This window comes from Trypanosoma brucei, chromosome 11 (genome assembly GCF_000210295.1).
Source record: "Trypanosoma brucei gambiense DAL972 chromosome 11, complete sequence".
Classification (NCBI taxonomy): Eukaryota; Euglenozoa; class Kinetoplastea; order Trypanosomatida; family Trypanosomatidae; genus Trypanosoma; species Trypanosoma brucei.
The window spans coordinates 4,470,951-4,483,387 of NC_026744.1; the positions used below are offsets into that span (position 1 = coordinate 4,470,951).

A 12,437-nucleotide genomic window follows, 5' to 3' on the forward strand; every position below is an offset into this window, starting at 1 on the left:
ATATATATATATATATATATATATATATTATATAATATAGATAGATAGATAGATATAGATATAGATATATACTATCCATACATAAGTTGTGAATGTTGCGTTATGTGCATACTTCCCACGCAACGCAAATGGAACCGCCTGTACATGACGTATGATCACCACGTATACACATATATATGTTCATACAAATATCCTACACACCCCTCCATATTTCTCCTGTCGACATTACACGGCGTATACAAACTGCCCCCGTGCCATACTTATAAAGGGGGAGAAAGAAGGGGAAAGAAAAATTGTCGTTGAGCCCACAACACAGAGACAGACTAAAACAGAGCTCTAAGGGGGAAGGGTCCCACCGTCATAGCGCTCCACGGGGTGGGCGTTGTTCCGAGCGGAGTGCCTGTACAAGTTTCCACGAGGCCAACCCACGCATGTGCTGCTGCATAACCACAACATATTGGTCCGCGATACTGGCACTATCACCTACAGAGCCTCCCTTCTGTGTAGTAACTTGGTAATAGTAGTGCCCGAGGCTAGCCCACAGATCCGCACCCTCGGGGGAGTCGCTCACAATGGCTGCCACGGCGGCCGCAATCTCCTCATCGTGTGCTTGAATGGAACCCCAGTAACGCTCCTTGGCGACGAGCCTCTCCTTCACCGACCGTCTAGCCTTGTACGAACGGAACGCACGCTGAACCTTCATTGCAGCTTCATCTAGCAGACACTCCGCATCACTATCCGTCACACGCTTCTCCTCCACGAGTGCCTTCCTCCTCTCAACCTCACGCCTGGCTAAATACATCCGCATGAAAGGCAGTATCTTTTCGCATGCAGCACTGAGTCTGCGTCTCTCTTCCACGAGTGCCTTCCTCCTCTCAACCTCACGCCTGGCTAAATACATCCGCATGAAAGGCAGTATCTTTTCGCATGCAGCACTGAGTCTGCGTCTCTCTTCCACGAGTGCCTTCCTCCTCTCAACCTCACGCCTGGCTAAATACATCCGCATGAAAGGCAATATCTTTTCACACGCAGCACTATGTCTGCGTCTCTCCTCCACAAGCGATCTCCGCCTCTCAACCTCACACCTGGCTAAGTGCATCTGCATCGACGGCAATATCTTTTCACATGCAGCACTATGTCTGCGTCTCTCCTCCACGAGTGCCTTCCGCCTCTCAACTTCACGCCTGGCCAAATGCATCTGCATGAAGGGCAGTATCTTTTCGCATGCAGCACTGAGTCTGCGTCTCTCTTCCACAAGCGATCTCCGCCTCTGCAACTCCCTCCTAGCCACTGCACACAGGAGGAATGATTCAATAGTCGAGGATGGCTTCTCCAACACAGAGCACATACCCTCTTGCTGGGCCATGCGAGCTTCAATTGCATCCTTACGAGCCCTACGCTCCTGTTTGGCACGGAAGATAAGGGCCAAGCCATTTAGCACTTCCAGTGCTTCTAGTGGTTCTTCGTTCCTTCGGTTGATAGTAGCCGCGGCACGACGGGAGGCTACCTCCTTCTTCGACTGTATGATGCGCATGAAACCTTTGAGAACTTCAAGGGCATCACCTACATTCGAAACGCATTCTGGTTGAGGGCGCTCTGCAAACTGCCTCGGTGTTCTAGGTGGCATGCGGCAACTAACATGCATCATGCTAACCTTCGCACGCAAGAAAGACAAAACGACGTTTACGCGGCGCAAGCGCCGAAACTGGTCCGTGCCGTCCATAACCAGGCGAGAACATTTCTGAAGCTCCTTGTACTCCAGATCGGGTGACTCCGACCGATCTACCCCGATCCTGCAGTTCACGTAGTCGGCGAAAAGTTCCCGCAACACACGGTAGTGCAGGCGAGCAAGATATCCTCGTGCTAAGCGAGTGATTGCCAACGCCGCTTGGTCCCTTAAGTTATTGGCCTCTTCATCTTGTGACCGGTCTTGAGATTGCAAATTTGATGAGGACTCCGCTGATTTCGAGTACGTTCGCCTCGGGGCCACTGGTCGGTGCCGCATGAGTGGTGGACGAGGCAACAGCGTTAGCACCTCTTCCGCGGTTTCAGCCTCTGCAATCTTCCGCAAACGATATTCGTTTGCCTCCAAGCGACTGTTGCAGCAGTCATTGTAGAACTTTATTTCATCCTTCCGCACTTGTCGCCACTTTTCTCTTTCTTCGGCTAGTGCGGCACCCAGGGCAGACTTCTCTTGGTGTCCCACCACCTCACACTCCCCAACAACATCAAAAGAGCGATCAATTCCTTCATGCCCCAAAAACTTAACGATTTCTTCAGCCGAATGCCCACCATTATCCGGCCTCGCAAATTCTCCTACAGGTTCATTAATATCTAGGTTTAGCTCCGTGGCCGACGGCTCAACACCTTCCAAGTACAATGCTGGCCGCTCCCCGGGCTCTGAATACATAGCATGCTCTTTTATCAATGACAATCCGACACGCTCCTCCGGAATAATAGGCGTAGCAAGGTGCTGCAACTCAGGTACAACACCTACATCCCGTGGAGAACACGGCATCGTCAATTCCAACTTAACGCCTTCTGCGCGCGGGGTGGGTTTTTCTGGCACTTGCTGGCACGAGATGGCAGGATCCTCTCGGACAGCTCCGCTGGCACTTCCCAATCCCCCGACCCCTGGCAGCCGCTCGATTTGCTCGTCCCCAGCCAGTGGCAACAGTCGCCCTGCACCGTTAGCTAACGGTTTTGGTAGCCTTGAATCCTCAGCGGGTGACGGTAGCAGCTGACAAACGCTCCTGTGAGAGGTCAGAGACCCTTTTACCTTTGGCATCACGTCAAGTGGTGTTGGAGATAACGCGGAGTGATGCCTGTCATTTGTACACCCGTCGGGTAGTGACCGACGCATAAATGGAACACCTTCCAATCCCCCTCTCACGCTGGAGGGCTCATGAACTCTATGGTGTCCAGAAACGACCGTTGACGAACGGTTAGCCTCTTCAAGATCGCGCTCCCTCCGCACAAACTCCTGGACCTCCACTGCCATTTGATAAAGTGATCGGCCCAGTGAAAGCCGGACGAAGTAAGCGCGGCCAATTCTTTGCATAGTGAACGCAAACGCACTAAGACGCGAGTCCAGGAGTTGCCTTCTGCGTTCCTTTTTCATACGCTTCAGGAGAGATTTCGACCGATAGAGACGGTACGCACGCTGAATCTTCGAAGCTGCCCGACTCTGCAGGCAATGACCACGAATGCGCCTTGCTGCGTTCTCACGAGCAACATCGAGCAGAGGCCCTGCATTTCTCGCCACAATAATCCGCCTGCCAAAGGCCTGAAGCTTCTTGGCAGCATCGCACCGCCGCTGGTGTTCACGAAGTCTCTCTTCACGCGCGGCCCGCAGTTCCCTCATTTTATTGAGCTCCTTTCTAGAAATATACAAACGCCACGCCTTTTGGATTTTCCGCGCGGCGGATAAGTAGCGAGCTTCCAGATGCCTTCGCCGGAGTCGAGCCGCCCTCAGCCTCGCCTCCCGTGTCTGCTGCTCTGCCCTTCGTCTCCTCCACTGGCTCTGTATGACCGTGGCCGCAACTTCTTGCCGTTCCCTCAGGGCCACCTCGTTTTTAACAAGTTGGTGCATTTCTCGCAGTTTCTCCACCCTTCGGGTTGCCATAACCTTGCGCCACCACGTCTGCAGTCGGAAGGCAGCAGAAGATGCGTTATTCTTCAAGAACTGCCTCCGCGCTAGACGCCGTCGGGCCCGCCACTGCCGCGCACAGCACTGGATACGCACAGCGGCCCTGTTTATTTCATTGGCAAGAACGTCACGGTTCTTGTAACGTGCGGTAGAACCCGATCTTATACTCAGGTGCCTCCTAAAAGTCCTTTGAATCTTACGGGCTGCTATTGACCTTCTTACCCCATCCAGTACACGGTCGCGGGCGCTTTTGGACTTTACTGCCTCGAACAACTGTCGAGCCTTGAAAGCACGGTAAGCTCTTTGAATGGTAACCGCACAGCCTGACTTGCGCCACAAATCTTCCTCATCGAACAAAAGCATATCTAAGCGATCAACAACGTACGTAACAAGATTTGCTCCAGGTGGGAGGCCCTGGATCCTTCTTGACGGCGCATCAACGGACAATGGGGGGACGCCCGGTCCCATAACACTGGATTTGGAAATGGGCGACCTGCCTTGTTTATCCTTGGTGGCAGAAAATGGAGAGGCCTTTGGTTGAGGAAATTTCCTTACAGGAGACCCCGTATCGTTTGAAGGTGCATTGGGTGATAGTCGCCCGACGGCGCTGTGGGCATCAGCGGCATGCTGACCCCGGCGCGCAGCCCCCTCAACCTCCATGGTAACAGTATGGAGTTTCTTCTTAGTTGCGTCGTGAGTGGCAGCGGCCTGATGAGTCGGACGCGAGGATGGTGAAGATTCGCGAGCTGAAGAAGATACCCTCCTGCCAGTCTTGTTACCTGTACCACCGGCTTGCTGATTGTACAGAAATGGAGCATCAGGATCCGCAGCAACGGATTGCATTTTCCTTCCCGAACTGTCGCGAGCAGCAGGCGACTGCGCAACCGGTCGGGTGCGCTCTGCATTGGGGGATAACTTCCTGCCGACAGCGCTGCGGCCCCCAACACCCTGATGGGTCGGACGCGAGGATGGTGAAGATTCGCGAGCTGAAGAAGATACCCTCCTGCCAGTCTTGTTACCTGTACCACCGGCTTGCTGATTGTACAGAAATGGAGCATCAGGATCCGCAGCAACGGATTGCATTTTCCTTCCCGAACTGTCGCGAGCAGCAGGCGACTGCGCAACCGGTCGGGTGCGCTCTGCATTGGGGGATAACTTCCTGCCGACAGCGCTGCGGCCCCCAACACCCTGATGGGTCGGACGCGAGGATGGTGAAGATTCGCGAGCTGAAGAAGATACCCTCCTGCCAGTCTTGTTACCTGTACCACCGGCTTGCTGATTGTACAGAAATGGAGCATCAGGATCCGCAGCAACGGATTGCATTTTCCTTCCCGAACTGTCGCGAGCAGCAGGCGACTGCGCAACCGGTCGGGTGCGCTCTGCATTGGGGGATAACTTCCTGCCGACAGCGCTGCGACCCCCAACAGCCTGCTGAGTCGGACGCGAGGGCGCTGACGGCTCCACAGCAGCAGACTGCGTCCTTCCTTTGGGACTGTTACGTCGACCTGGGGTCCTCTGATTCGAGCCGGTTGCTCCCACACTTACCGGCGAAGACTGAGCATTCGGTTGTGAGAGGGAGATGTTTGACCTCATCGAACCCTTCATTGGTGGTCTACATTCAGATCGACTGGCACCACTCTTCGCATTGGACTTTGTGTGCACCGACTCATTGTCGACAAAACCTGCACCTTTCCCTTGGGACCCGACATCACCAGGTCGTGCCGTAGCTTCCCGTTTATATGGCATTCTCGTAGCGGCGACGGGAGACCTTGTAGCCACTGAGAGCGCAACGCCACCTTTATTTGAAACCCTCTCATTGTTTTTGGTCAAAGATTTTGACTGTTCACCCACATTCGCCCCACGGTGGTGCTCGGAGGGGCCACCAGACTCGCGTAACGTAGCCCTCGAGCCCTGCGAAATGGGTGGAAGACGACTAGCATTCGGCGAAGCTCCACCCGATTTCGTTGAATTACCGCCCTTCAAACCGCTGCCATGGGAAGCAGACCCGCCATTTGTCTGGCTCTGCCATGCAGCAGGCCTCGACAGTGATGTTTTCGAATTTACCCCGGGTGCTGTTGCCGCCGCTGCTGCGGCACTCGGTGGATGACCGGCGTCAGCACGGGCCGGACGCGAGATGCTACGCTTCGCAACGGTTTCCTTGGCACTCACCGCGAAAGGGTGAGGAAAGATGTCCACACGATGGGTCCTAGATGCAGCATCCCGACCACTGGGCGAACGTTCCCTGCTGCAAGACCGCGGACTAACAAACAAGGTGTGTCCGCAGGATGAGCGGGGTGAGTTCGTACCCGTCAAAGCTGAATTACCCGGTCGACATTCGTGAAGCACCATGACAAACCGCTGCATATTACTTTCGATCGTTCTTGTGACCTCACTCCTCCTACCGATCGTATTCTGAGCCAAACCCAGCGCCAACCGATACTCTTCATGAGCACGTGGGGGGTCGATCAACTCCAGAGCCATAGCGAGGTTGTGGTGCGCCACTGCTAGCAAAGAAGGGTCCTCAGGATTGGGCCCAAGACTTTGTATCGCACACACCGCACTATGCGCGGCTTCTTCACATAACCTCAGTTGCACCTGCACAGCACTAATGTTTAGGAACGCTACGGGGGATTGTTGCCCCGTGCATTGCATCGATTGCTGCATGTAGTCCAGGGCAGTACTGAAATGTCCCCGGTGGCGCTCCATGCAACCGTGGTTGTTCAGGGTCACACCGCGCAGTCGTCGGCGGCGCTCATCGTCTTTGCGCAAGGGAAAGGAACCCTCTCCTGTCATCTCCATGGCGTAGCCAAAGAGAGGTGTAGCAACGTCATATTTTCCTTCCTTGAACAATTTTACACCGAGAACATTGCACTTCATCACAACACGCTCCGCAGCGTCACATGCCTCCTTTAGGAGCTCAGGGGATGACGACCCCGTTCCATACTCCTTGCAGCGTATCTGGAGCGCAGTCTCCATCAGTTGCAAGCATTCCATGTCGTTGCCTCCAGCCTCAAGCGTGGATGCACGGTACTCCATCTTCCGCGCATCCTGCAGAGTCTCCTTCCCAGTAAGACCCGAAGAGGGGTGATGCGGGCCATCTTTGCGTGCACTAGACGCTGCGATGGACATCAGTTCGTGGGATCACTAACCTGCTTGACCTTCAACCACTAGACAGCTCCGTACAAACAGCTACCCCTCCCCGTCCAACCGCACAGACGCTTCTACACCCTTCACTCCGTTTATTCTATTACGTCGGGTCCTTCTCGATTGGAGTGACTTCCTCTGGAGACCTAATACCACCGAGTACAAACGATGAGATATTCTGCGAAATGCAACACACACACACACACACACACACACACACACACACACACACTTTCCTGAGCGTCACCCACACCTACAACTACAAATACAAAGGCGGTACCTCACAGGATATTCCCTCTCTAGTCCTCCCCTTGTTAAGAAGAAAAGAGCTTTGACACAGAGAAGCGGGAGAGGTGAAAAGGGGGAAATGCGCGTCAACAACAGATGAACCGTCAATCGAGCAGCGTAGAGAAACATTTGGGTAAAAGAGAAATAGGAAAGCAACTAACTCATGGAGCACCACAAAGATATATACATGTACATGTCACAAAGTAGTACATACGCACCCACCGGTCCGCGGGGGGATAGAAAATGAAGCAAAAAGAAAAACATACACTGAAAGGGAAGCCCGACACAATCGAAAACATTCAGGAGGACTAGCTGAGGTCACTATGAGTATCACCACAGTGTCCCTCTACCCCTTATGGGGAAACAATGCCATATTGCATACTGGCAACAAAAAAAAAAATAACATGTGCAAGTACCTCACCGGGTGTGCAACGTGTGGAGCGCAAGTGCTGACGCGTACTATGGTAAGAAGCACACAAGGCCTGGGCTACGGATGGAAGTTACCGCACAAGGCTCACTCGCATGCGCCAATGCAAGGGACAAACAGCGGCCAACACACCAACGCTACGTGCACCTCCTGCTCAGAGAGATCTAAGAAGTTTCCTTCTGTCTCCACTTGCAGCTGCCTCCTACATCCGGACAGAAGATTATGTCCTACGAATGCAGTGTAAGGTGCCAGCCCCGTCCGCAACTTTATCCGGGTACAAATACATTGGTCTAAGTTATGAAATTCAAACATTCGTAATCTGTTCAAGTCCCCCTTAATAAGAAAACACACACGAGCAGAAAACATTAAAAAAAAATTATGAAGCACACGCTCCCCGTGTACGGCTCCTTCCGACAAAAAAACTATTATCAGCTCCACTTGTAGCGCACATGTAAGTGAACGTGATGGATGTAACGATGAGTACAACAAATTTAGGTCCACTTACCGCAGCTCAAAAAACAGTGGCAGCAATTTATAGACGAAACATGGAGAATATAAGCAAAGGTGTCGCCATCATTTGAACTCCATAACCGTGCCAAATACAGCATAAATGATAGCTTCGTCAGTTAGTTTCTACCTCGTGGAGCCCTGTGAGGTTTAAACACACTAATTCATTGGTGATAACGACGTTAAACGCTTTGGTGGATGAACGGCGTCAGCACGGGCCGGACGCGAGATGCTACGCTTCGCAACGGTTTCCTTGGCACTCACCGCGAAAGGGTGAGGAAAGATGTCCACACGATGGGTCCTAGATGCAGCATCCCGACCACTGGGTAAACGTCCCCTGCTGCAAGACCGCGGACTAACAAACAAGGTGTGTCCGTGGAATAGGCGAGGTGAGTTCGTACCCGTCAAAGCCGAATTACCCGGTCGATATTCGTGAAGCACCATGACAAACCGCTGCATATTACTTTCGATCGTTCTTGTGACCTCACTCCTCCTACCGATCGTATTCTGAGCCAAACCCAGCGCCAACCGATACTCTTCATGAGCACGTGGGGGGTCGATCAACTCCAGAGCCATAGCGAGGTTGTGGTGCGCCACTGCTAGCAAAGAAGGGTCCTCAGGATTGGGCCCAAGACTTTGTATCGCACACACCGCACTATGCGCGGCTTCTTCACATAACCTCAGTTGCACCTGCACAGCACTAATGTTTAGGAACGCTACGGGGGATTGTTGCCCCGTGCATTGCATCGATTGCTGCATGTAGTCCAGGGCAGTACTGAAATGTCCCCGGTGGCGCTCCATGCAACCGTGGTTGTTCAGGGTCACACCGCGCAGTCGTCGGCGGCGCTCATCGTCTTTGCGCAAGGGAAAGGAACCCTCTCCTGTCATCTCCATGGCGTAGCCAAAGAGAGGTGTAGCAACGTCATATTTTCCTTCCTTGAACAATTTTACACCGAGAACATTGCACTTCATCACAACACGCTCCGCAGCGTCACATGCCTCCTTTAGGAGCTCAGGGGATGACGACCCCGTTCCATACTCCTTGCAGCGTATCTGGAGCGCAGTCTCCATCAGTTGCAAGCATTCCATGTCGTTGCCTCCAGCCTCAAGCGTGGATGCACGGTACTCCATCTTCCGCGCATCCTGCAGAGTCTCCTTCCCAGTAAGACCCGAAGAGGGGTGATGCGGGCCATCTTTGCGTGCACTAGACGCTGCGATGGACATCAGTTCGTGGGATCACTAACCTGCTTGACCTTCAACCACTAGACAGCTCCGTACAAACAGCTACCCCTCCCCGTCCAACCGCACAGACGCTTCTACACCCTTCACTCCGTTTATTCTATTACGTCGGGTCCTTCTCGATTGGAGTGACTTCCTCTGGAGACCTAATACCACCGAGTACAAACGATGAGATATTCTGCGAAATGCAACACACACACACACACACACGCACACGCACACACTTTCCTGAGCGTCACCCACACCTACAACTACAAATACAAAGGCGGTACCTCACAGGATATTCCCTCTCTAGTCCTCCCCTTGTTAAGAAAAGAGCTTTGACACAGAGAAGCGGGAGAGGTGAAAAGGGGGGGGGGGGTTAAGCAAACATTCATAAAGTCGCATATTCAATTTAAATGCATCACAACAGAAGTTCCTTCCTTCCAGCACTTTTCGCTTAAAACTCAAACAGTAAGTATGGTTGCGTTTCGCATCTGCCCTGCTCACACCTTTGGCCCCACACCCAACATGCACTCTTTTCCTTCTCGCTTTTGTGCCACCAAATGTCTTTTGGTGCTGAGAACCCGCACCACCACGTGCCTCCCAGGCAGGACAGTGTCCCTTTTAAGCACAGACACTTCTCCCCCCTCCACCAAATATTTGGTATCCACTGCTTCAAACCGCACCAACTTGCCGTCCAACAGGTTCGACCGTAGCAATGCATCAAAAACCTCCCCCGCACAGGTTCCTCCCCTGAAGGGAAAACAGTGGGGAAACGAATTTAGTGGGCGCTCGATCGCATCAACTGGATACACTAAGTGACCGGGGCACAGAGAGAGGGCAGCGGCCAGGACCGCCTGAACGCCTGTTGTTGTATCAGGGTGCATTGGGCTAAAAAACTCACGCAACTCCACCAGGGCCTTCATCGCCCTTTTCCTTACGGCGTCCGTGACGTTTGCAGGGGCCCCATCGACTTCTTCGAAGCTGTGATCACCGGGCACGTAGCGAACAGCGCCCACCTGTCGTAAGAAAAGGAGATTGCATTCCATTTTGGCGGACATTTGAACAAGGGTTTCGTTCGGGTAGCGCTCCTTCAGGGTACAAATCAACTTGTCCGCCGCGCACCGCATATCTGCCTTGTTGAGCGCTACAACTATGGGAAACCGCAGATGGACAAATGTAGCCACAAGCAAGTGCAGCTCGGCAGCCCCCCACGCTGGCAGGCGCCGAACCAGCTCCACTTCAGTAGAGATTCCAAGACACCGCAGCAATGCATCGATGGATGACGGTGGACTGTGGTACCCCGTGAACACCGTTCGTATTTTCAATGGTTTTCGAACTACGGCAGCCCACTGTGCACGGAGATTGTCATATATCCAGCTGTGCAATTCTCCTCGAACCCACATGATGTCGTCGAAGGTGGATCCTTCCCCTGGTGCACACGCTGATCCGTCCGCGTAAGTCGCGCCTGCACCATCAACAATGTGTACGAGAACATCTGCATCGCACAAATCGTTGAGGAATCGATTCCCCTTTCCCCTACCCCGGTAGGCACCTTGAACGAGACCAGCGACATCCTTCACCACTATGGGGTGTCGCCGGTGTGGAGCTCCAAAAGTAGTAGCATGACCATACTTGGCACCACACTGTCCCGTGCTTGACGGCGAGGGTTGTGACAAACTACACGGACAGAAAATGGGACCGAAACCACAACCGACATTGGGCTCGATTGTGGTGAAAGGGAACGCTGCAACCCTTGCAGCCTTGCTCTCGTTATCGGGATTAGTTACCGCATTGTAAAACGTGCTCTTCCCTGCCGACGGTTTGCCAATGAGGCCGATAGTAAACTCGAGACTCCTACCCCTCCCACCAGCATCGTAACAACCTCCACCTTCGCAATCCCCTCTGCCATACGGCCGAAAAGACGGAGAACCACCCGCAAGCACTTCTTGCGCGCGTCGGTGCGACTCGGCAATGCATGCACTCCTCGCACCTTCACTGTCATCCTCCTCCCACAGCCAATCATTCACTTTTCGTTCTTTCCATTGCTCTCCCGTCGCAACACCAGCACTGTCGTGCATTTCCCCTCCCCCCGCGAAAACGGACTTCAGGAAATCAAGAGCACCAACTGCTTGTTCTCCGGTGAACATTATCGCAGGTAGCAACATACCACTTTTGCCCTCAGGTCCCTCTCGCATGAACGCTGTGGTGTCAGAAACTAGCTTTGCCCTCCAGCGCTCGTAGAAAACATGGTGATTGGAAGGTCCGCCCACGATATCGAACTTTGGAATTTCAGCAGGGTATCCCTTTGACAAAGCCACACACAGTCGTAGCGCTGCGAGTGGGCTGCCCTCCAGGTCTCCGTCCGCGCAGTTCAACAGCAACGGCAGCGACACGGTGGTCATCTTTCCACGATGAACGCATTCCTCGCCGTAAACACATGAAATCATTTCTAACTCCTCCTCGCAAGCCGCGGTAAGAGTACTATCCCCACCATCATTACCAGGGTTTCTCTGCGCAATGCGCTCAAAGAATGACTTCAGAGACATGACAATATTCTGTAGCGTTGGGAAGCTGTGTGCGTGCTCATGCCACAAAACGTCAGCGTGAGGTCGACATGCATCCGCGAAAGATGCGCTCTCCGCTGGGTCCACAACCCCATCTTTCCTGCCCACGATATGCAGGGAAGGTAAAGGTCCCAGGAAACCATCGTTTTCAGCATCGTAACGAGCACTGTCTTTAAATCCTGAGGCAAGCCCAGGGAAGGTACGACGGGGATCTGGTGTCGCAGCTAATATAAGTCCCTTCAGCGGGGGCCCGTAGCTGTCACCGCCGTGAAGCTCACGAAGCATTACGTAACGGGCGGCGACAAGGCCACCCTGAGAAAATCCCAAAATGACGTCGTAGCGCATCCCCTCAGCAGCCATGTGGCGCTTCACCACCGCGTCCCCGATACTGTAATCATCATCCGCTTCGCTGGGCTCTTCGCCGCACGGCTGCCTGCACCACGAATACGTTGCAATGGAGTTGGAGCCCGTGTGGTCATGCGGTAACGGATAGGGGGCATCCACAAAATAAAATTCTGCGACAGAAGAAAGCTTAACACACAACCTATTCAGCTGATGCTCAAATATTTCACCTGTTTGGCCGAACCCGTGCAGACATAAAACTTTCACCATTATATTTAAATGTATTTTTTTT

The 12,437-nt window shown here is 53.2% G+C and overlaps 3 protein-coding genes across 3 annotated transcripts; all 3 read right to left on the reverse strand.

Moving 5' to 3' along the window:
* Positions 1 to 358: 358 nt before the first annotated feature.
* Positions 359 to 6,778, reverse strand: TbgDal_XI19050 (hypothetical protein, conserved; the record flags this gene model as incomplete). The annotated part of the gene is made up of 1 exon (XM_011782746.1): positions 359 to 6,778. One exon carries the CDS (start codon positions 6,776 to 6,778, stop codon positions 359 to 361), a length of 6,420 nt encoding a protein of 2,139 aa, XP_011781048.1.
* Positions 6,779 to 8,174: 1,396 nt separating this feature from the next.
* TbgDal_XI19060 (hypothetical protein, conserved) lies at positions 8,175 to 9,239 on the reverse strand (the record flags this gene model as incomplete). The annotated part of the gene is made up of 1 exon (XM_011782747.1): positions 8,175 to 9,239. One exon carries the CDS (start codon positions 9,237 to 9,239, stop codon positions 8,175 to 8,177), a length of 1,065 nt encoding a protein of 354 aa, XP_011781049.1.
* Positions 9,240 to 9,739: 500 nt separating this feature from the next.
* TbgDal_XI19070 (hypothetical protein, conserved) lies at positions 9,740 to 12,415 on the reverse strand (the record flags this gene model as incomplete). Its single annotated transcript, XM_011782748.1, has 1 exon — positions 9,740 to 12,415. The coding sequence occupies one exon, from the start codon at positions 12,413 to 12,415 to the stop codon at positions 9,740 to 9,742; it is 2,676 nt and encodes an 891-aa protein (XP_011781050.1).
* Positions 12,416 to 12,437: the final 22 nt, after the last annotated feature.